We start from the raw sequence: 22,661 nt of genomic DNA, 5'->3' as shown, positions 1-22,661 counted from the left end.
AGACTGGAAACTAATGAGTTTATTAACTTAGCAAAGAAAGGACAAAGTTAGCATTTCTTGAAAGCTTATATACAGTATTTTGCCTCATCATTCCTCTGCTATGAATTGTCCTAAGAAATCTCCGAGGGTTTTTTTGTTTTTTAATTAACCCCAACAGTAGCTTAAAAAAAACAAAAAACAAAAAACAGCAAAATCCCTGCTTGAATCTCTCATACCTCATCTTCTTCTTTTTTTTTTTTTTTTAAAGATTTTATTTATTTATTTGACAGAGAGAGATCACAAGTAGGCAGAGAGGCAGGCAGAGAGAGAGAGAGAGGAGGAAGCAGGCTCCCTGCCGAGCAGAGAGCCCGATGCGGGACTCGATCCCAGGACCCTGAGATCATGACCTGAGCCGAAGGCAGCGGCTTAACCCACTGAGCCACCCAGGCGCCCCTCTCATACCTCATCTTCTAAATTAAGATCCATGTGGCTTTCCACAAAGCAGCTGGCTGCCAAGGAGAATATAAAATTAAGTGTATGTGAGAAAACAATTTCTTGATGGAGAGAACTAAATACCTGGGAATATTTTCAGGAGGGGCATAAATGATGTATCAGGGCATTTGTATTAACAACGGTTCTATCTGCCACACAGTGTAGATAGATATTGATAGATAGAGACCCACCACTGAACCCTATCAAATTTAAAGCTGGAAGAAGGCTTAGAAATTATGAGAAAAATGAGACTAAACTGGTTAATTTTACTTTCTCAGTTATGCAGAAGGGAAAATCCTGGTCTCCTAACTTCCAATTCACTACATTCCCTCTACAATATAGCTGCTATTATTTTTCAAGCAACTCCTCCATTTTGAGTCAAAACATCATTTCAAGGGGGCAAGAACTTACTTAAATGAGAACAAGGGTATTTTTCACTGAATCCTGACAGTCGTGGAAGAGTCTCAACCATTCTTTCAGTTCCCCAACACCCTATCGCGCACTACTGATCAGCAGTGACTTAATTTCTTCCAAGTGGTCTTGTAACCCTGGGGAGCTCTTCTTTCTCATCTCCCTCTTTTGTTTTTAAACCCCTCCTTTTTTCCCCAACATACAAAACATACAACATACAACACACAACATACAAAATAATACATACAAACATACAAAAATAAGAGCTTTTTCAAATCATTTTAATAACCTAGCAGTGATTCAAAATAGGGAAAGAAAATTCAAACTTGTTCCCCTAAGAGGGAGGCTACCATGACTGCTCTGCACAAGCACGATCAAGGAAAACGACGAAACCAGATTCCAAACAGCAAGGGTGGTAAGAAGGCTTCAAGGCTCACAGTTTGAAGAGCTTGGTTTCAGAAAGTCTCTGAGGGGTAGCAGAAGAGACATGAAGTTTAAGGGACCCTCAGAGGACAGGGCGCGGTTGCTGGGTCATGAGCACCTTGAAGCGTTTCTTGACGGTGATTCGGTGTCGAGAGTATTTGTCATCCGGGGAGAACCGAGCAGGATGCGCCGAGCAGGTCTGTTGTCCCATAGGGTCAAGCTTCTGCTCAAGGAAGAATGAGAGACATAATTTCAGTACAGGAGTGGTGGGAAAACTCCCATCCCTGGCGTCGTAAGAGACAGAAGCTGGGATGGGGAAAGGCTGCGCGAAAAATAGCAAGCGGGAAGACAGGAGACGCGACGATTAGATCAACAAGTCATACACTCCCTCCACCACTCGTGGCTTCTGGGCTTTCTAATTCCCCCCTACCCACCTACGCAATTAGGTAGCGGGTCTCAACCGCTCCTCCCACCTCCGCTTCCCGCCATGACCACTTACTACCCATTTTTTTCCCCTCTCACCTTCAGCGTATAGACCCGGTCTCCCTGCTCGTTGAGATAATACTGGAGAAACATGACAACGCCGAGACGAGATGTTCCAATTTCGTCTGCAGCTCTTTCCAACTGATGGTCTCACGTGTCGGCCAAGTTCCTTCCGGTAGAGCCGGAAGTCTATCTCACGGCCTGCCGGGAAATGTAGTCCATTTAGGCCTCGCTCCAGTGGGCCAAGAGGGGGCGAACTAGTGCAGGATTTGGCCCAGTTGCAACCCAGTTGCAACCTTGCAAGGCGTTGGCTTCCAGTTGCAACTTTGCAGGCGTTGGGAGACACGTGGAGTGTACCCACTGTGTGCAAAACACTGCTAGGAGTTAGAGGGGGGTAGGAATGGATATGAGTTGAACATTGATGAATAGAATCCTATCTTTATCTCGAGATGCACACCCATTTCACAGGCAGTGTATTTCTAGTGCCTGAAGAAACAAAGGCTCCAGGATTCAGAGCCCCTTTACCTTACGACATAAAGAAGAAAATTTTCTTCCCTCCCCTCTTTTACATCCAGTTTCCCCGTCCTATTTCAAAGTATTGGCGGTAAAGAGTGCATGATGGGTATTCAATATCAGGTACAGCGAAGAGAGCGTAAAGTTATTTTATGAAACTGGTGAAGTATATTTTAGTGGTTGAACCAAGATTTAAACTCAGGTCTCTTTATCACAAATCCAGCGCTCTTTCTTATAGTGGTGAGTAGCTAATAATAGCATAATATGATGCACTTCCTAGGGTTATTTCGAATTTTTTAAAGAACGTAGAAATTCTCTTTATAGAACTCTGGGTTTTAAAAAATGACAATTGGAACCCAGATATTACAAAGACGATCTTTGCAGTATTATTTACGATGGCAAAAACAATGGAACATACGTTAATTTTATAACCAAGAAAAGCCTGAAAGCGTTTTTCTTTTTTTAAAGTATATAGTCTGTATTTACTTGTAGCTGCATAAAATATCTCTGCAAGGATTCACAAGAAACATACTATTGGTTTCCTCTGTGATAAAGAAATTGGTTCCAAAAAGAAAGAAAAGAGAGAAAGAGAAATCAGTTCCAGAGGAAAGGAGTGGGAAGGACCCTGGCTGAATAGTCCATTTTGTGTAGTTTGACTTTTGAACCAGGTTAATGTATTTGCCATTTCAAAAACTAAAATTATTTAACAAAAATTTTAAACAACAAAGTAATTTAACACAAGGAAGGCCTTTTTGGTTTTGGAATTTGGGGCCGAGTGGCAGTTTTTGACAGAGCGGTGCTTTTCAGCCAAGGGTAAGCTGAACTTTCCGTGAACTGCAGAGCTCATGGAAGTGGACTATTTGAGATGGCAGGGCAGCTTTTTTTTTTTTTTTTTTTAGATTTTATTTATTTGAGAGAAAGTGAGTGAGAGAGCACAAGCAGGGGGAGCACCAGGAAAAGGGAGAGATAGAGAAAAAGAGAAACAGGGCCCCCTGCTGAGCTGGATCCCTGAGATCATAACCCTAGCTGAAGGCAGCCGCTGCTGCTTAACAGATTGAGCCACCCAGATGCCCCAGCAAGACAACTTTCTAAGGAAATGATATGCATACGGCCAAATATAAACCCTGATTTTCTGAGACAATCCGACTTTCAAATATTGTTTCTTTGATTAGGTACTTTGAATTTGGTTTGGAAAACAGAGCCAATATTGAATTAAGCCAAGGGTCTGTCACAACCTTCGATTAATAGGAAGTCAGTTACAGAACTGAGTGGGATTGAAGGGGATAAAACTGTATATATATTGGTGAAGAAATGTATAAGTAATCGAGATATAAAACTATAATGTTGGGAATCAGAAAGAATTTACAAACTGCCCTAAAAAAGACACAGAACAGTTGTGTTGCCATACTCTGGTTTGGAGGGAATTCCTGGTTACTGCTTACTTACCAGAGCTCTCTGGCATCTCTCTCTATCTCTGCCCCTGCTCTCCTCCCCTCCCCCTCTGCAGAATGTCTTGAGTCCTAGATTCTAGTTCTGTTTTGATCTGATCTTTATCTTCCCTTCCTTGGATCCCTGTGTATCTGCTGGGGCCAGGTCGCTCTCTGGGTCCTGGACCAGACTGTCTCATTCTGGAAGCTTCCCGACAGCCACGGTTAGTGTCCGAATCTGAGAGGATGGCTTCAGATGGAGGTAAGTCTGCAAGTGGTGGGGAAGGTCCTGACTACCTGCTCACATCCTTAGGGATTCAGATTTGACTTTCCCTGGGGACCAGCTTTTGGGGCTGACCTAGACAGATGTAAGAGCACTAGACTCCAGCAAAGTCATGAGACTTGGGGAGGCTGGGGAAGGAGATTGTGCCATTAACACCAGGGCTAGGGGATGAAGAGGGCTTCCTGGGAAGCAGATGAAAGCCCTTCAGAGGAAAGTGCTGGGTATAGAAAAGGGATGGCAGTTAGCAACTTGTTTCTCTGGAAGAAGGATTCCCCTCAACATGTGTTTGTGGGGCATGGGCAGGGGTGTGTGTGTGTGTGTGTGGTATAAGCAGCACAGAGAGGGTTCAAGGGGAAGGTCCAAATTCCGGTGTCTTGTGTAGGCAGTTGGAGCCTGCTCTAGAATTATATCCTGAGAGAGCTGAGCTGCAGTCACTCTCAACCTTATCGAGTTGGGTAGGTGGAGACCTTTGCTGGAAAACGACTCTACTGGGTTTCTGTTGCCTAGCCTGTGGAGAAATATCTTCCTAAAAGCTACCCTGGAAGGTACTGGAAGTACCTCTGCTCAGAGCCTCATGGCTCCTTTTTGCTCCAGAGATGGCTTCTTTTCCAGTTTCGAGAGCAGTTTTCCTTGATTTCCCAGGAAGTTGGAGTTATCCAACCGGAATGAGAGCTGGGGCTTCCCTTAAATGCTCTCAGTTTTTCTACCTTTTGTGGAACTCAGGCCTTCAGACCCATTTCACTTCGCAGAATCCTCCTGGCCCTCTGCTTTGTGGTTGAGGTGATGAGTTTGGTCATAGTCCATGTCTCCTTCATGGTCAGGAAGTGGAAGCCGAGTGTTGTTAGTTTGCTGGGGGAATATTCTTTAGTAGATGGGGAGGAGACTTGTGTGAAATTGGGCAAATGATCTACTATTATAATTGGAAATCCTGAGACACATGTCCTGATTAAGTACAAATTTTATGTATTTATCCATGGATTTTTGGCCTAGAGTCCACATAGCTCCTTCTCAGCAGGTACTGTGTTTCAGACTTCATTGTACCTTGTTCATAGTACACCCTAAATTTCTGTTATTAGTGCTTCCAAGCAGAAGGACCACAGACAGTCTACACCACCAAATCCACCAAATTTTAACATGTCCAGCAACTACTCAGAGATCTGGAAACCTCCCTTCTTGGCCAAACCTTCCCTCACCCACTTCCTGGTCCTATCTCTTAGTCATTCCTGGCTGTTACATAACAAAATTTCGGGAAACCAAATATCTAATCTACACATGCTCTCCAGGGGACAGCACTTGGGACAGAGATTGGTGCATGGCTGGGACCACAGAGCAGCTGGGGGCAGAGTTCAGGTGGTTTGAACATGTTTGGAGTGGGTGGGAATAAGGGAGGTACTTATAAGAGGGTGTTGGCTGCCGTGTGTTAGGAAGTATGAGCTCATGGGCCCAACGGTCCTTGCAGCTTCTCTAGGGCAATAATTCTCACCTAGGAGTACGGGACATCAAAATCACTTGGGGAGACACTTGCAAACTATGCAGTTTCCCCCATCCTTATTCCTCCCTCACCTGTTGAGAATCAGTGCTCTGATTGTCCAGGGACTAAGGAACTCCAATGACCTAATCTCTGACCTCCTTTTCTTCTAGTCCATTCTCTCTTTTTCTTCGTCTCAACAGCATCTCCACTGTCGGGACCGGACATGACCATGAAAGCTGGTGCGGCCCTGTCTCCTTTCACTGCACTTCCCTTTCCCCAGTCTGCTCCTGGCCCACCAGACCAGCCACCCTGGGAGCCGCCTCTGCAGCCTCCCATGCCTTCAACATTCTCTCCAGGAAACCCTCTGGTGCTCTCCACTCTCCCCAGCCCATTGCTGGTGACAGGGGATGGGGGCCCTGGCCCCACTGGGGCTGGAGTCATTGTCAAAGTCAAGACAGAAGGGGGGCCAGCTGAGCCCTCTCAAACTCAGAACTTCATCCTTACTCAGCCAGCCCTCAATTGGATTGCCTCAGGCCCTCCCTGTGGGGCTCCTGAGGGTCCTCCCCCTCGATTCATGACAGCTTCTAACATGAAGACCCTTCTGCCCACTAAGGCCATTGGGATGAGCCAGGAGGGACTTCCTGCTCAGGCTCTACCACCAGCTGCCCAAATGGCCCCCATTGTGCCCCTGGAAAAGGCTTGGCCAGGGCTACATGGGGCAACCGGAGAAGGAAGTCCATTGGCTGCCCAATCTAAGCCCGCCTTGGGCGACCTCTCCTACACCTCCAAAGGTGTCTATGAAAACTTCCGACGCTGGCAGCGCTACAAAGCCTTGGCTCGGAGGCACTTGTCTCAAAGTCCTGATGCAGAAGCCCTTTCCTGCTTTCTTATGTAAGTGGGGAGATCTGAGGTTAATTATCCTAGCACTTTTTTTAAAAATTTTATTTGTTATTTATTTGATAGAGGTCACAAATAGGCAGAGAGGCAGGCAAAGAGAGAGGGCGAAGCAGGCTCCCTGCCGAGCAGAGTGCCCGATGCAGGGCTCGATCCCAGGACCCTGGGATCATGACCTGAGCCGAAGGCAGAGGCTTTAACCCACTGAGCCACCCAGGTGCCCCAGTCTAGCACTTTTAAACAAGGAGGACTTTGGGCTGGACAGGAAGTTAGGCTATTTAGGAATACTTGAGGGCAGGTCATCAGGGTGCTATCAAGGCTATGAGAACAAAAAAGCATAATGATGATGATGACGATGATGATGATGATAGGCTTCTTTACCTACTTCCCAGATTATAACGAGCTTTCAGGTGTCTTCTCTCAAGTGATGCTCACAACCCTGTGAGTTCAGGCAAGCATATTCAGGTAATCTTCACAGATAAACGAGAACACTGAAGCCCAGAGGTTTCCTGTGATTAAGAAGAAGGCTGTAAGTGGAGCTTAGGTCTCTGACACCAAGTACAGAGGCCTTCCATTCTATTTTATTATGATTTTATTACCATCTGGCATCACGTTGAGCCATCCAAACAGCTGAGCCCTGACCAAGTGCAGGAGCGGAGGATGGTGGGGGGCGGGGCAAAGGAAGTGCCACCCTCCCCTACCACCCTCTATTTTATTCTGAGTTCACGTTGAAATAGGAAGGTGGTAGAACTTCCTTAGTGACCAATGGCCTAGGTTCCACTGCTTGCTAGATTGGTGATTCTGGGCCCCACATGTACTACCTTGCCCTCAGTCTTCTCATCTAGAAAGGGGATGATGATAGTGACTTCAGAGGGCTGCTGAGATGAAATGAGTTATTATCTGTGAAGTGCTTAGCAGAGTTCCTGGCACAGAGAATGCCTCATTAAGTGGCAGCTGCTATTATTATTCCTATTATTAGAAAAAAGGCAATTGAGAAGAGGAAAAGAATTCACAAAAGGCCAGAATGTCTATGTGAGTGGATGCTTAGCCAAGGACCCCAGGGGTCAGGGGCTGTCTGTTATGTCTAAAGCCGAGTCTGGGGAATTTTCTCTTCTTCCCATCCAGACCCACTGCTTCCCTCAACTGCCTGCACTCTTGACATTCTGTGTAAAGAAAATGTCCACATTTTGCTAACTTAAAAAACAGGTACATTGTGTTCCCAGTCTTTGAGCTCCTAGAGGAATCTCCCTTTCTACCCTGACTCTGGAGTGAATAAATCAAAAGCCTCCCCCAGAGTCCTTGGTGTTGATCACCTTACCAGCTCCCTGCTTTCTCCAAATGGCTCTGGTTCTCTGGGAGCCTAGCAGGCTGAATTTCTAACTCCTAGTTTCTTCCTGTTCTCCATGCTCAGGGGCTCCAGGCAGGGTCTCCTCCAAAATGCAGTCCAGTCTCTCTGCAACAGTAACCCAGGAGGCTGGTAAAATACGAAGTCCAAAGATCCTCGGGCACAGGAATCTTTAATTATAACAAGCTTTAGCAGGTGATTTCTAGACACAGTGCTTGAGGACTCTGGCAAGTCAGAGGACAAAAATGAATCATAAAGAACTTAAAGAGTATTGATATTTGTCTGTGAAGGGTAGCCCCGAGGCAAAAAACAAAACAAAACTTAAAAACTAACAAATAAAAACACCTCAAAACCTTTAAGAGATTCATTTGGGTTAGGTAGTGCCTTTTTTGAAAAGCAAGAGCCTTTGGACAGGGAGAAGTGTACTTTATAATGAATCCATTAATTTAATAATGTGAGTGCTTTCTTCCTCATGTTTAGTTGAGGATTGCACCGTGAGAATTAAGGGTGGTTGATTTCAAAAGGTGGGGAACAAAGGCAATCATCTGATTTTGTGTGAGATTTGAAAATTTCAGCAGGAAGAGAGTCCAGTATAAGAGATGGGTGGAAGTTGGGGGTCTGGAAGTCTAACCAGAGGGATGACAAGGATTAGGGGACAAGTTGGCTCTGCTGAGGGACAAGGGGTGTGTGTTGAGGTGTTTGTCGGGACAGAGGCATGGGGGGGGCACATTGTAGAACATGACTGACACAATGGGGATTTTAGCCCAGTGCTTCGCTCCCTGGCCCGGCTGAAGCCCACTATGACTCTGGAGGAGGGACTGCCAAGGGCTGTGCAGGAGTGGGAGCACACCAGCAACTTTGACCGGATGATCTTTTATGAGATGGCAGAAAAGTGAGTCTGACTAACCCCCATTCCCCTGAGGGGTGCTGTGCAGGGATGGGATGGATGGGGGCATGTAAGGGGCTTGGATCGGGTGTGGGGGTGCTTACTAAAAGGGATGCTAGGAGGAGTGGTGTAGACTAGAATAGGGGTCTCCTGGATTCTCACTGCTTCTACCACCTTGACCCTAGGGGTTTTCTGTCCCGTGACCTTGAAAGCTCTCCTTCCTCCAGATCCTGAATTATATAGGTCCTTGATATTGAAGCTCTTAGAATGAGATTGGAGCACAATTGGTGTAAAAATTCCTTGTTAAAGGGACCTTGCAAAGAGGAGGTAAGCCCTACTAGGCAGATTCTTTTCTAGCTCACTGACCTGGTAGTAGGTGGCTACTGATGCCAACCTTGAGACCACTCCTCTTCTGGCCAGAGTGGCACAGAAATCATTTACCCCATTATCCCAGGGAGGGCTTGGTGCTTGCAGAGCTTGGTCCGGGGAAGGTCCTGGATGCCCAGAGTAGTCTCCTGGCTTTTATTCCTCATTTATCCACGATTGTCTTCTTGGTTAAAGGAGTAACTCTGGGGAAAATGAACCCTCTCCTCCAAAACTTAGTTTCCATTTCCTCCCTTCTGAACCCATACCTCCCAGAATTACTCTTCCTGGCCACCAGTCCCAGTCTCAGGACACGGGTCTCAGCACTGCCTCCTGGTGGGAACTGCCTGGAACTGCAACCCCAGGCCCTGCTTTAGGATTTCCCTCAGCCTTGATGGTTGTAGGTAGGGGCACATGAGGCCTCGCAGGGCCCCATGGAAGGATGAAGCTAGGCTTTGGCATAGGCCTGACTGGCTTCAACAAGGCTGTGTTAATTGCTGATATACATCCTCCATGATGCTATGATGGTTCTCTCCTAGAGAAGCTGAACATTCATTTCTCAACAAGTTTCCTAAGTCATGACTGCACATAAGGGATTCTGTGGTGACCTTGTGAGGTTCCCCCAGAACTGTTAATGGGTTGTTTGTGAGCAGCTTCCCCCTGGTGTCTGGACTTCTCGGCATTGTCCAGGCCTTCCTCACCCTCTGCAGGTTCATGGAATTTGAGGCTGAGGAGGAGATGCAGGTTCAGAACACACAGCTGACGAATGGGTCCCAAGGCCTGCTTCCTGCAGCGCCTCTGAAACTTGACCCTCCAGGGCTCCCGGCCACTGAGGTTAGCCAGCAGCCAGGTAAGACTTCCTCATTGCAACAGGAACCTGCGGTTCAAGGCTCAAAGGGAGGTGTGCACAGAGCAGTCATGGACTAGGGAAAGCATTGCCCTTACTCTCTCACTATCCCTCCAGGGGGTGGCAATGATGTTCTAAACAGGACGTACATACATAGGAGGCTGGCTTTTCAGGTTCCCTTTGTCCCAAACTGTGATCTTGGCAAAGTAAACTACTCCCTAACAGACTGTACATGAGGCACAAAATACCTCATTTGCCTAAGAAATGGGGGCTGGATCAGAGGACTTCTTGGAATTTCAGGGGTTTCCACATGTCTTATGCAGTGATTCTCTTAGACCCTCCAGCTCCACAATCTTCTCCCATGGCTGTTCCCATTTCAGGCCTCATCTAGCTTGTAATCCTTCCAGCATACCCAGATTGCTGCCCTGACAAACCGAAGGCTGGGAGGCAGAAGTCACAGTCCCTGTGCCACCCCAATTCCTCCTTTCATCTCTTCCCTTAGTGTACATTCCCAAAAAGGCGGCCTCCAAGGCACGGGCCCCACGCCGGCGGCAGCGCAAAACGCAGAGGCCTCCGGTTCCTGAGGCCCCCAAGGAGGTCCCACCAGAAGCTGTGAAGGAGTATGCTGATATCATGGAAGGGCTGGTGGGGAGTCAGTTGGCCATCGGGGAGGCAGATGGAAAACAGGAAGAGGAAGAAGAGCAGCAGCAGCAGGAGGAAGCAATGTATCCGGATCCAGGCCTCCTAAGCTACATCGATGAGCTTTGTTCTCAGGAGGTCTTTGTCTCCAAGGTGGGCTGGACCTGGGTGTCTGGTTTCTAGTAGATACTGGGATGGAAACTCCAGGGGACAAAAGACCTAGGGTTTGGCCGAAGGCAGTTAGGAACTATGCTGTCTTCCTACTGGAAATGGGTGTGCATGCATGCATGCATGGGGGAGGGTTGGGGGAGGGGGCCACATGGCTCCTTCTCTAGAGCCTCTTTGTTCACAGGTTACTTTCTGTCGAGGACTCAGATCACTGTTTATTCTGTTCCCCAGGTGGAGGCTGTCATTCATCCTCAGTTTCTGGCAGATCTGCTGTCCCCAGAACAGCAGAGGGATCCGTTGGCCTTAATTGAGGAGCTGGAGCAAGAAGAAGGACTCAGTCTTGCCCAGGTAAACCTGGGAAGCAGGAAATATCAGAGTAAGAAGCTTGAGTGATTTTCTCTAACCCTATGCTGTCTTGGCTGGTATGACTTCTGGAGACAGCTTCAGGACTGGGATTTAGGTGCAGAACAAGTAGGCAAGAGATTGTGGATACACAGGAAAAGGGGAGTGAGCATAAGGGGTCAAAGCATGGAATTAAGACCCAAGAGGGCGGAAGAGAAGAGCTATGATGTCTGTTTTTGATGCCGTGACTTATGCCACTTGCTTGCATTCCCTGCCCTGTCCCAGTGCCATCTCCTGACCACCCCCTCCGCCACAGCTTCTCACAGCCAGGTAGAAAACAGTGTTTGTCCATTCTCCTTCTAGCTCGTCCAGAAGAGACTCCTGGCCTTGGAGGAAGAGGATGTAGAGGCTCCTCCTAGCTGTAGCGGAGCTCAATCAGACTCCAGTCCTTCTGTTTCTGATGAGGATGAAGATGGGGGTGGGCGGCTTCGGCCCTCCCCTGGGCCTCGGGTGGCTGGGGGCACTGTTCGCCTTGGAAAGGCTGCTTCTCCAGGAAAACGGGTGAGAGAAGTGCATGGTGGGCAGGAGCGGTCCCTAGATGGCCCAAGGGGGATGCACAGAGATGGGAACACTGTGCCCTCCTCCCCCGGCAGCTGGGACCTACAGCTAGAACCTACAGCTCCACAGGGAACTCAAGGGTCCTTAAATACAGAGAAAAGAGGGGCCAGGAAGGTTGCAAATCAAATATGCCCACATCAGGATGACCACCTGGGAGGTGCTAGGTCTCCCGGGCACCCCCTCGTGGCTGACAGAACTTCTGAAACTCTGCCCCTTCATTGGCAGGAAGGCCCCCAGCCCGAGACATTTCCTAGCTCGGATGTGGGACTCAAAGAGCTGGCTCCTCTGCAAGGACAGGGGCTAGAAAAGCAGGACAGCCAGCAGCTAGGGCGTCTTGGAGTGCTTCCCCAGGGGACGGAGCCACTAGCAGTAACCCAGAAAGGTTCTTCAGTTGCCATGTGGGGAGATGGCAAAAGTCCTCCCGTGGTTCAGGGTTATGACCAGAACCTTTCCCTTAGAGCAGCTGGTGACAGGGAAGGAGATGGAGCCTCTCTCAGTCCAGGACTTTGGCTGAGCAGTGAGCTGGATGCCGTGGGCTTAGAGTTGCCCTTACAAATTGAGGAAGTCATAGAGAACTTCCACGATGGGGAATGTGTCACTGAGCATCAGGGAGGCTGCCAGGCACTGGGCTCCAGAAGCAACATTTCTCTGGGTCCTGGAAAAGCCACAGCACCTGGGGATGGGGGGGGCAGTGCCATCTCCTGTGGAGGCACAGATGGCACAGCTGCCCTGCAGAAGATAAGCTACTGCAGCCTGCTGGGACCTTTGAGGGCTGACAGCCCATCCATGAGGCATCAAGAAAATCAAGAACAGAGCCCTGAGGCTACAGGGGATCCCAGAGATCTGTGGGCTGAAGGTTGCTCCCCTTTGCTGGAAAGTAGTATCTGTGCCCCCACACCGGGGGTTCCCAAAGAAACCCTTCAGCCTGCATGTCAAAGCAATATTCTTGTACTGGGGACCCAGGGTATCTCCTCCTTCCCCGAGGCCAGCCTGGAAGTGGGGAGCAGGAGCCATTCCATCTCTCCTCTGTTGGAAACCAGAGAACATGCCAACATACTAGATATTAGAGATGCCTGTGGCCTCCAGCTAGAGGTCAGTGAGGATACCCACCCACCAAATTTTAATTCTTATGACCTCCAAGGAGAAGACAGGGAGGATACTGATTTACCCAAGCCTGAAGACCTTGCTCCCTTACCAGGGAATCAAGAGTCTTCTGCTCATGGGACCCCCAAATCAACATCTCCTCACCAGGGCCTTGGAAGCACTTCCTCTAGATGGGGAGCCAGGGATGCCTTAACTCTGAAAGAAAGCTCTCCTGTCAGTGAAACATGCAGCTCAACAGACGGGGCTAAAGGGAAGGAGGAGGAGCAGGAGGAGGAAGGGGAGGATGAGGAACTCTCCAGCTTTGCCTACCTCTTGGCCTCTAAACTTAGCCTGTCACCGCCAAGGGGGCCTCCCTTCAGTCTTCACCCAACCTCAGGCCTGCCCTCGATGGGAGGGCGGGGGGCCCAGAGAGCATCCCACTCCCTCTCTGCTGAGGCAAGAGGCCTTGGCCAATCTCCACATCCTGTTGCCAAGTCTGGGAAGAGAACTCTCAGTGGAGGCCCTTCTCCTGCTGAAAAGAGGCCCTACCAGGATGCGGACCTTGGCATCTCTGGGGAGAAACCCCTGGCTCTTGGAGTGGTTCGAGCCTCACAGCCTCGTAAAAGGCGGCGTGACACTTTTGTCACTGGCCGAAGGAAGAAACGTCGGCGTAGTCAGTAGGGGACAGTGGGACCCTCCTACCCACCCTGCTGATCTCTAAAGGTGGGGGCCCCCAGAGTAGATTTCACTCCAGCTGCACACCAGCAAAGACTGGTTCTCAACCCCATGGTATTTTGTTGTTTGCAAAAGTGGCGAGTGTGGGAAGGGAGGTCACACTGGCTAGTTTGGAAGTTGTATGGGGAAAAGAAAAATAAAGATTTTCTGGTTGTCGGAAAGTGTTTGCCATGTGCCCTTTAGTATTCCTGTCTTTGCTGCTAGTCAAGGTGAGGTGCTGCGAAGGAGGGGGAGGGTGCTCCAGATTCATGGGATCTAGATGCCACTCCAGGCTCCCCAATGAGCTCCTGACCTGAGAAGTCCCCAAGGATCACTTTATCCCTCCCCTCATGAAAAGCCTAGACTGCATGCTGGGGAGTGCTTCTCAGGAAAGGCCATCATTATCTGTTTCTCTTTAAACGTCTGTAAGATGGAAAGATCCCTTTTTTTTTTTATTTTTTTTTTAAACTGTCAGATCTCTGGGTTAGATATCTAATTTCCTAAATCTAATTAGTTTTCCATAACTCTATCTAGACAGCACCTTTTTAAGGGAGGCTTCCCCCACCTTCCTTGAAGAGGCTGGACAGAAGGGAGTTAAACGTCCTCCAATCATCCATCCCTGGCAAAAAAAAAAACAAAACACCCTCCTGACGCTGGTCTGAGCTGCAGGGCAGAGGCTGCTCGGGACACAGCTCTCTGCTCCCACCATGGGAGGGGGAATCATTCTCAGGGGGATTATTAAATATAAAATGGTCATTAGCTATTTTTTAATCTCTAATGAGGACAGAACAAGAGGGAATAGACTGAAAAGAGGTTCACGAGGAAGCCTGTTAAAAGGTACATATATAGGGTATGACAACAGAAGGGGAGGATGTGACATGGGCATGATTTCTGTGTAGGAAAGAGCCCCATCTGGTCCAGCTGAAGTGCGGCTGGGCTGTGTCCAGCAACAGCCAAGAAGACTGAGCCCGGGAACCTTTGAGATCTTCCAATGGGTAGCCTGCAACCATTAATCCCTCTTGTTCCCAGCTGATACTATCCATGTAATAGCCTTATTTTTTTTAAATAGATATAGATATATATTTATATTTATATATAAAATAGTTTTTTACAAAAAAAAAAACAAAACCCAAACAAAAAATGAAAATCAACTTAAAAAAAAAAAACAAAAACAAAACACAACCAACAACAGTAACAAAAAAACTCAAGCAGGAGCAGAAATGGGCTTGAGGCACAGGGTAGGCCGGAGGCGAGCTGGGGAGGTCAAGGCTCTAGTCGCCCTTCTGCTTGGGCACTGGCACAGTCCCGTTGGCCAGAGCCATGCGGCCGCCTGGGGTTGAGGCCTGTGGTTTCGGGGAGGGGCGCAGGTAGGTGCTGAAGAGCTTCCCGTGGAGCGGGTCGTGGAGGGAGAAGTCTTGGAACTGACCTGGGCAGGGAAGAGGGAGAAGGGAAAAAGTCAAACCATCGAAGGAGGAGGGGGAGAGGGTAGCCCTGTTCTTTTTCAGAATCAGTATGTCCTGTCCCTCTCACCCCTGCTTCACTTCTCAGATCTGAGGTTCTGTCCTCTTCGCCTTCCCAGCCTCACCTCTCAAGAGGATGAGCCACCAGCCCCTGTCCCCTCCCAGCATGGTGCTGGTGGTGGCTCCAGCCCTCTTGGCAGAGAAGGCAGTGACTCACAGAGGGAGAGGCCTTGGTGGGGTCCCGCCTGGCATAGCTCAGCATGCAAAGTTGCAGCAGCAGGGCGGGGGGACCCCAGCAGCAGGTGCAGGATGGTGCTGAAGCCGTCTCTGTACAGCAGGCGGCCGGGCCCCTCTACTTGCTCCTCGGCAAAGAGCTGGCACAGAAACAGACGCAAGTTAAGCCCTGTCCTCAGGCCATGGCCCCACACCGCCCTGCAGGTCTGCCTGACGGGTACCTCCTCTTCCAAGAGCATGGAGTACAGGCTCTCTCTTTCTCCCCTGCCACCCACACCCTGGCCCTTTGCACAGTATTAATAACTCACAGCTGCTGCCCTTGCCCTGTTCTCAGCCAGGTCTCAACACTGGGGCACTGGGGTGGGGGATACTGAGCACCTATCGTCTAGAAGCTACTGGGAGCAACACCCCACAGAGGCCTCCAGGTAGGGGTAGGCACAGCCACCATGCATTCCCCGCCCCCATCTCTCTGATACCTCAAAGGCCAGGCGAGTCAACTCGTCCAGGCTCCTGCCTCCATCCAGAGCTGCCAGTGCCAAGGCCACATCTCGAAAGTCCACCAAACCTTGGGCATCCTGGAGGGAGAAACCAGGGCAGGATGAGGACTAATGCTGTGTCCTCCCTCCTGCCCTGGATTTTGGCTCCTCCCTCTTCTCAGCAGGCCCAGAGATGACCCTTGTGCCTTCTTCCTTAGAACAGTGAGCTCTAAACTCTCCAGGACTCCTGGGATTTCTCTCAGGTCATGGGTCCGTTCAAGCTATCCCCACGTCACCTGGGGACAAAGCTCTCCTGAAAGGGATCTCCTATGAATGTTAGGGAATCCCCCAGGAATGCTGAAGTTACCATCAGGCTTCTGACATACCCCACGCTGGAAAAACTGGTTCTCTGCTGACTCAGCCTGTGCTGGAGGACTGGTCCAACAGATAAAGAGAGGGCCACTGGCATAATTTCTTACCAAAAAAAACTCATGGAGGATGTCTTCCCTGGTGACACCATGCTATTCCAGTTTTGATTCTGCTCTGCTATAGGCTAAGTGGAGAAACTCCTTTCAGACACAGTCAGCCCCAATCTAAGGAATCAACACTCTCTGTCCCTTTAGAGGAAGTTCCAGGAAATTTATAGAGTGCCAAAATTTTTGAGATAGTTCAGGAATCCTCTAGAGAAGCTAAGGGTTATTTTTAAAAAGTATTGCAAAGATCTCAGTTTCAAAGTCATCACTGCCTAACCTGTACCATGTTCTCTCCCATATGTCATCTTCCTACCACTCAGAGGTGCTCCACAAGGTTGTATGGCCCCCCACCTTTGCCTGAGCCTGAGCACATCAGCCTGGAGGGCATGGCCTCTGCGTCCAGCCCCTTTACCTGCTGGAAGTAGCTAAAGGCTCCAGCCACTGTCTGGGGGTCAGAGAGCTGTAGCTGCCTGGCAAACTCTTCCTGGCTGATCATTCGACTCCGGCCCGGCTCTGCCCCAGTGTCCACACAGCCAGGAGACAACCTACAATGGAATTGATGAAGGCAGACAGCTTACTCAGCTTCTTCCTGGAACTTGGCCTGTAGCCCCAAGAGTCCCCCCAGCACAGGTGTATCTGGTGTTTTTCTAAGATGGACTCTAACTCAGTCCTGTGAGAACCATTCCTCCTTTTCTCACTGGGCTTATTACATATCTTTCCCTTTCTTTTTACCTCCTTCCTTTTACTCCATTATCTTTAAAAAAAAAAAAAAAAAGAAAAAAAGAAAAAATCCTCTACCTTCCCATTTCTTTCTTTTTTAAGACTTTCCTTCATTTCCCCCATTTCTTTCTCTATCCGTTGTCACTGCCCACACCCTTACATTAAAGGTCACTTACCCAGCCTTCCGAAGCACCTTTCCCAGTTCCCAGAGCCTCGGCTCCAGGGCGACCTTCAGCCGGCCCACCACGATCACAGGCAAGCTCCCTACAAACTCACACTCAGTGGCTGGAATGCCCAGGGCCCTATAGGATGAAAAGTGATGGAACAGAGTGGGGAGAACAAGGAAGAAGAGTCTTCTAAGGGTTCATTACCGAGTCTGGACAGCTGAACGTGGAGGAGACCGGGCCCCTTTAACCACCCCTAATCTCAGCTGTGTAGAACCCAGTCCACTGCCCACTCCCCGATCGTTGCCTTGGAGCCTCAGCCTTCCACACCCCCCCGTTTCCTATGTCCTGTATATCTACTCCAGGAAATATTTTGTGGGATACTCACTGTGCCATTACCCTCTGGACATTGTTGGCATAGAGGGTGGGGTTCCTGCTCTCCTCCAGGCTGGGGTGGTACACAGGGAGGAACTGAAACACACACACACACACACACACACACACACACACACTTCTCATCAGGACCTCAAAGCTATGGGTGAGTACTCCCACCCTCTTTTCCCTTCAGGGGTCCGCCGATGCCCATTTGCCTCCCCACCCACGGTGGCGTTGGGGAGGGTGGCACATGTCCTACCTCCACATCCACGATGCTGCAGGGCTGAGAGGCTGTGAGCCAGAGGACTTTCAGTCTAAGAGAAGAGAGACCTCAGATGCTCACCAATCCCTAAATATGGGATGAGGAGGGGAGTGGGAAAGTTCTTCCCATCATATAAAAACGGACCCCGAACCACACAGTGAGCTAGGTAAATAAGCAAATGGGAGACAGAGGGAAGCGCCAGAAGGCTGTAGGGAAAGAGAGAGCATGGCGGGGACAGGTGTGAGGAGGACCTGCCAGAGAAGAGGTGTGAGTAACTGCCAGAAAAGGTGAGGCAACCATGCTGGCTCTCAAGGGACAGATGGGGGAGATCGCTCAGAAACACTGGATTGTAAGTTCAAAGGAGCTACAGTCCCAGAAGGAAAGATTAGGTGGGGTGGCTGGAAGCACTTCCAGATTACGGGGAGATCAGAACAAAACAGGGAAACAGGCACCCTCTTCTCTAGAGTTCTCAACAGACAATGAAGAAGGTCTGTTTGCCTTGCCTGGAGATTGAGATGGGCCAGAAATTCTCTGACGGGCCCTGCTCCCCACCCTCACCCCAGGAACACCAAGACTCACACTCCAGGGCCCCTCCATGCCCAGCTGGTGGTGTCCTAGGGGAGAAGCAGAGGTGAGGGGAGATAGGGATTACTTGTCTTTCCTGGAGCTGGCCCATCTTCCTTGGGCAGAGGCCCTGACCCCGCTCCCACCCCACGTGCACATCCCACCGCAATACCAAAAGTTCTCACTGATTTAGGGAGGCTCTGGGCTCCCCCAGTCTCATCTCCTGCACTCAGACTCACCAGACTGTTGGGGTATTGGATGAGGACAGGCTGCACAGGCACCCCGGCGATGAAGGCTCCTAAATCCCATTCCCACCCCCCACACCCCAGGCAGAGGTTAGTTCTTGGAGGTAGCTAGAAGGCATGAAGGTCAGGGTCTGGGACAGTTCTGACCTAATATCTGGCCTGACTCTATTTCATTTGCAATTTTCTTTCTGACTCCTAGAGACTTTTCAGTGTCACCTAGGAGTTCCCTATCTCTCTTCCCTATGATCCCCGCTCCACTTCCTGGGTTATTCTGGAGTCCCCCTCCAAGTCTGGGGCTCCTTTCTCCTGCAGCCCTACCACCCACTATGGTTTTATTCACCTGGTTTGAATTTAAGCAAAGCCTTCTTGTTGGAACAGGTGCCCTCAGGAAAGAATAGTACCTGGGGGAAACAAAAACCCAAGGGACTGGAATGAGGTGGGGGTATCCTGAAGGGGAGGGAGGAAAGAGAAGCCTCTTTGGGAACACATAAAAGGTGAGATTTTTAGACCCTTACCCACCTGGGGCCACTTGCCTCCTGAGGTAGCCCGCCTTCGGACCTCCTCCACCACTCTGCGCCGAGAAGCCGGGTCATGCCGGGATACTAAAATGGCTTGGTTGAAGCGGAGAAGGGCTGGGGTCCAGAAAGGACACAAGGAGTCACTTGGTTCCCACCCAGGGCCTTTAATACCGGCAGCCACCACTTCCTCAAAAGTAGGAGAAGCTTGGCAGTCATCTCTTTGCCCTGGGGACCCTCCTTTTATTGTGAGTTGTCCTTTCAGGCTAGTGATCAGAGGTCCTTCCAACACCTCCAAGCACCAGCCCTCAGAATCTAAGGGGCTGGTTCACAAAGGTATCCATTTGCATCTCATTTGCCAGCAAGAGCCGACTTCCCTTCTAACCTTTCCCTTCCCCCTTGAGGCCAGTTCTTCTCTCCAGAGCAGCTCAGATTCCTGCCATTTTTTGCTCAGAGCTGTCATCTCTCCCCTTCACCCCTTATGCTCTCTCACCTCCAATGACAGGCACGGAAAGGTTCTCAGCTCGGGACACAACCTTGGGCAGGTCACAGGGCAGCAGAACAATGGGGTCAAAGAAAGTAGAGTGGGGAGCGGCAACAAGGACAGGGGCTTGAAGGCGAGAGGCCCGCTGGCCCCGAACGCGAATTCGAAGGAAGCCCAGCAGGAAAAAGAGCAGGCGGCTGAGGCCCAGCACCCCGTTGTGGCACACAGTCCTGCAGGACAAGGCTGGGCATCAGCAGAGGCGGTGATTCTGTCCCTTATTCACCCCCAGGCTTAGGCACCCAGAAAAGCAGCTGCCCTTCTCTTGTCCCCTCTTCCTCTGCCAAGGGGCTGAATGAAGTCCGGCTACTCTAGGACACATCAGGGAGCATCCTAGAGCTGAGGTCCTGGGTACCTGGCTGACTCATCTCACCTATCTAGGCTGGGTAGCAGAGCTTCAGAACCCTCCCTCCATTTCTTCTCGAAGACGGAGCAGAATGAATAATAGGGAAGAGAATCCAGAAGTAGGGTCTCTGGGGGCTGATCCCCCACTTACTTCCTCCATCCTGTAATTGGCTCCTGAAGCTGCTCCTCCGTAAGACCAGCTACTTGCAGCCAGGCAAAGGGCCAGAGGAGAAAGAGGACAATAAAGGCCAGAAGCACTCGGATGGGGGCCAACAGTGCCCCCAGGAGGCAGAACTGCAGAGGGTGGGAGAAAATGTCACTTCAGGACTGGGAGACACTCTCTCCATTGCTTCCGTTCCCCCACAAGGATAAAGCAGAGAGCCATCACCCCCTGTGGGTCTGGGGACAGGTGGTGTGGGAAAAGATGGGGCCGGAATCCAAGGTGAGATGAAGGTACCAATAAAGGCGAGAGGATAAAGGATTAATAGGACCAGGGGCCTCATGATTCGGATCGGACCTGATTTTTAAATCATAAAATGCATCTATCACTTGGTAAGGCTGTTAAGAACGTTTAATGATAACCCCTGTGGAGGCGCCCAGCACAGTGCTTGAAGGAGAGCAGGCTGGAGATAGTTCCTCCCCCACCTCGCATTCCATAAATAGCTCCTATGTCCACCAGAAACCGGGTGCATAGTTCTTTCTACTTTGGCCCTCGGAGGTGGTAGAGTTGGAACACACAGAGGTCCCCTTTTTAGGCCCAGGCCAGTCTAGTTCCACTCAACAGCACTCCCCTAGGACGGGGGTGGTGGTGGTGGTGGGCGGGGGAGAAGAGCTTGGCCCTACTCCGCAGGGTAGGGGTTGCCAGGAGCCAGGGTGACTCCCGGGGCTGCCCTGGGGAGAGTGCAGGTAAACAAACTGAGCCCCAGGAGCCTGCCTCAGGGGTGGTGAGGGTAGCAGATACCTTGGACACTCCCTTCCCACACCCTTCCCCAGTTCCCAGAGGCTGGTGCGCCTCTCCACTTCCTGTAGTGAGCCCCCTTCTCAGCCACCCTACCCCCCACCAAGAGGTGCTGCAGTGAGGGGAGGGGGGAGTTGGAAAGGCGGGGTACAGGGGCGCAGATTATGGATCTAGAGACGTCTTCCCTCTCATTCAGAGCCTCGAGGAAGCACTCAGCACGCCCCTGCCCCCACCCCCGGCTTTCCGTAGCCTCCACCTCCATCCTAGTTCATCGGCCTCCGCAGGATGTAAACCGCATTCCCCAGTATCTTCCATCTCGCCTCATCTCTGGGTCTCCTGCTGTCCTCCATCCTCACCTAGTCAATTCTTCCACACCTTCGAGCTATCCATCGCCCAAGCCCGCGTCCTCTCCAAGGACTTCTCGCCGCCCCCCGCCGCCCCCACGTGCGCTCCCCCGGACACCCTCCCCGCAAGCCTCTCACCCACCTCTTTTCCGGATCCCCATCCCCATCTTTGCCTGGGCTCTAAACTGCCTCCCTTTCCTATCCCCACGAGTCCTCCCGACGCCCCCCACTCACACTTTACCTTAACCCTCTGGAGGCGGGAGAGGTGTAACTCATGCACGAAGGGGTTGGGGGGCGCTGGGGATCCGGGGGTTGGGTCGAGGGGGGCCCAGTCCCCCGGACTTCCCTGGCTCATAGCGGCGGGAGAAGGTGGGAACGAGGACGCCCCGGCCCCGACCCCGACCCCGGGCCCCGCTCTGCAGAGCAGCGGCTGCTGCTGCAGCGCTCCGGCCGGGGCCCCGCCTGGTGTTGAGCGCCGAGGGGCGGGGAGCAGGCGGCGCGGCCCGGCCCGCGTTGTCAGGGAGCCGGCCGAGGGGCGGAGCTTCCAGCGCCCCGGCGCCCCTGCTCCTCCGCGTCCGTCGTGCCAGTCGCAGCCCCTCCGGCCATTGTTCCGCGGCGGCCGGATGCCAGGGCGCGCTGACCCCTGGCCTGGCCCTCGGGGCGTTCTTCTCGGAACAGCGGGTCGCCGCCTCCCCGCAGGCCTCCGGCTCGGAGCGGGCTTGGGGCCGCGAGGTGGGTGCGGAGCTGAGAGCGTCCTTCGACCCCGCCCGGCGTCGAGGTCACCCTGCGAGCGCAGATCGGGTCCCTCGGGCGGCTGGGAATGGAGGAGCGGTGCGCGGTGCGCGGAGGCCGCAGCTCTCCCCGTGGGCTCGCGGACCCCAGCCACCCCTCCTGGCAGGCCGACCACCCTTCCTTCTTGGTGGCGGCGACGCCATCGCGCGAGGACTTGGGGCGCTCGTGCCCTCTGGCGGCCGTGTTGTGCCTCACGCCTCTCGGCATCCGCGTCCAGCCGGCGCTGAACAGGATTTCCAGTTCTGCCGCGCGCACCTGGCGTCCGCCGGGCCCCAGCAGCCTGGGAGATGCTGGCGCCTGTGCTTCCCGTGAGCCTGGCAAGGCCCAGGCTGGGGAGGGGCAGTGGAAGTCGGAAAGGCTGGGTGACCGCAGAGGCAGCTTTCCTTTTTCACTTCTAGTCTCTTTCTCCGTCTGCTCCTCTTTGTCTCTCTGCCCTTGACGTTCAAGCTGCAGACCGTCCTTGTAAAACTCATGAAGTGGTCAGCATCGGGTTGTCAGGCGATGGCGAGATCAGAGAACTGGACGGACTTTGAGGTCCACAGCTAGTAACAATCAGAAAGAGAATACCCACGACAAAAAGGGGTGAGATCCCCCCTGCTTGTGGAAAGAAGTTGCCTTCAGTTCACCAAGTTTTCTCTCTTAAGCATTCCTGTCAGTCACCATTTCCTGAGGGCAGTGGGGACAATGGCAGAGAAGTGGTCTGCTGGATCATTGCACACTTTCATTGCAAGGGGGACCAGGCAAACGCTAGAAGTCACTCTGCTTCTATCAAGATCCCCTTCTCTCCCTCCTGCCCCTTAATGTACTGACTT

The 22,661-nt window shown here is 51.3% G+C and overlaps 3 protein-coding genes across 4 annotated transcripts; 1 reads left to right on the top strand and 2 right to left on the bottom strand.

Annotated features, from left to right (window-relative positions):
* Positions 1–1,142: 1,142 nt before the first annotated feature.
* On the bottom strand, positions 1,143–1,965 carry NOP10 (NOP10 ribonucleoprotein). Its single transcript, XM_059371162.1, has 2 exons — positions 1,828–1,965; positions 1,143–1,528 (listed from the first exon to the last, which is right to left on the bottom strand). Exons 1-2 carry the CDS (start codon positions 1,879–1,881, stop codon positions 1,388–1,390), a joined length of 195 nt encoding a protein of 64 aa, XP_059227145.1. The 5' UTR covers positions 1,882–1,965; the 3' UTR covers positions 1,143–1,387.
* Positions 1,966–3,959: 1,994 nt separating this feature from the next.
* Positions 3,960–13,348, top strand: NUTM1 (NUT midline carcinoma family member 1). The gene is made up of 7 exons (XM_059371161.1): positions 3,960–3,990; positions 5,683–6,373; positions 8,485–8,613; positions 9,681–9,820; positions 10,320–10,609; positions 10,856–10,972; positions 11,330–13,348. Exons 1-7 carry the CDS (start codon positions 3,975–3,977, stop codon positions 13,346–13,348), a joined length of 3,402 nt encoding a protein of 1,133 aa, XP_059227144.1. The 5' UTR covers positions 3,960–3,974.
* Positions 13,349–14,463: 1,115 nt separating this feature from the next.
* Positions 14,464–22,079, bottom strand: LPCAT4 (lysophosphatidylcholine acyltransferase 4). Of its 2 annotated transcripts, none has more exons than XM_059372443.1 (14): positions 21,299–22,079; positions 19,907–20,049; positions 19,363–19,583; positions 18,874–19,055; positions 18,695–18,755; positions 18,349–18,407; positions 18,125–18,159; positions 17,543–17,597; positions 17,297–17,379; positions 16,921–17,046; positions 16,437–16,569; positions 15,552–15,650; positions 15,059–15,215; positions 14,464–14,807 (listed from the first exon to the last, which is right to left on the bottom strand). In XM_059372443.1, exons 1-14 carry the CDS (start codon positions 21,410–21,412, stop codon positions 14,653–14,655), a joined length of 1,623 nt encoding a protein of 540 aa, XP_059228426.1. In that variant the 5' UTR covers positions 21,413–22,079; the 3' UTR covers positions 14,464–14,652. The 2 variants fall into 2 exon arrangements, with proteins under 2 accessions (XP_059228426.1, XP_059228427.1); XM_059372444.1 differs by having other exon boundaries at positions 18,874–18,986; positions 21,299–22,071.
* Positions 22,080–22,661: the final 582 nt, after the last annotated feature.

Source organism: Mustela nigripes, chromosome 13 (genome assembly GCF_022355385.1).
Source record: "Mustela nigripes isolate SB6536 chromosome 13, MUSNIG.SB6536, whole genome shotgun sequence".
Classification (NCBI taxonomy): Eukaryota; Metazoa; Chordata; class Mammalia; order Carnivora; family Mustelidae; genus Mustela; species Mustela nigripes.
The sequence above is the reverse complement of the archived record's forward strand: the minus strand, read 5'-3'. Positions and strand labels throughout refer to the sequence as shown.

Bases quoted from the DNA above. Each gene is read 5' to 3' on its own strand.
- NOP10 (XM_059371162.1), bottom strand. From the start codon at position 1,881: ATGTTTCTCCAGTATTATCTCAACGAGCAGGGAGACCGGGTCTATACG. The intron at 1,529-1,827 runs GTGAGAGGGGAA...TTCCTTGAGCAG, and splicing joins ACCGGGTCTATACGCTGAAG to AAGCTTGACCCTATGGGACA.
- NUTM1 (XM_059371161.1), top strand. The intron at 8,614-9,680 runs GTGAGTCTGACT...CACCCTCTGCAG, and splicing joins TTTTATGAGATGGCAGAAAA to GTTCATGGAATTTGAGGCTG. The intron at 9,821-10,319 runs GTAAGACTTCCT...CTCTTCCCTTAG, and splicing joins TGAGGTTAGCCAGCAGCCAG to TGTACATTCCCAAAAAGGCG.
- LPCAT4 (XM_059372443.1), bottom strand. From the start codon at position 21,412: ATGAGCCAGGGAAGTCCGGGGGACTGGGCCCCCCTCGACCCAACCCCC. The intron at 20,050-21,298 runs GTAAAGTGTGAG...CACCCTCTGCAG, and splicing joins CCCGCCTCCAGAGGGTTAAG to TTCTGCCTCCTGGGGGCACT. The intron at 15,216-15,551 runs GTATCAGAGAGA...TTTCTGTGCCAG, and splicing joins TGACTCGCCTGGCCTTTGAG to CTCTTTGCCGAGGAGCAAGT.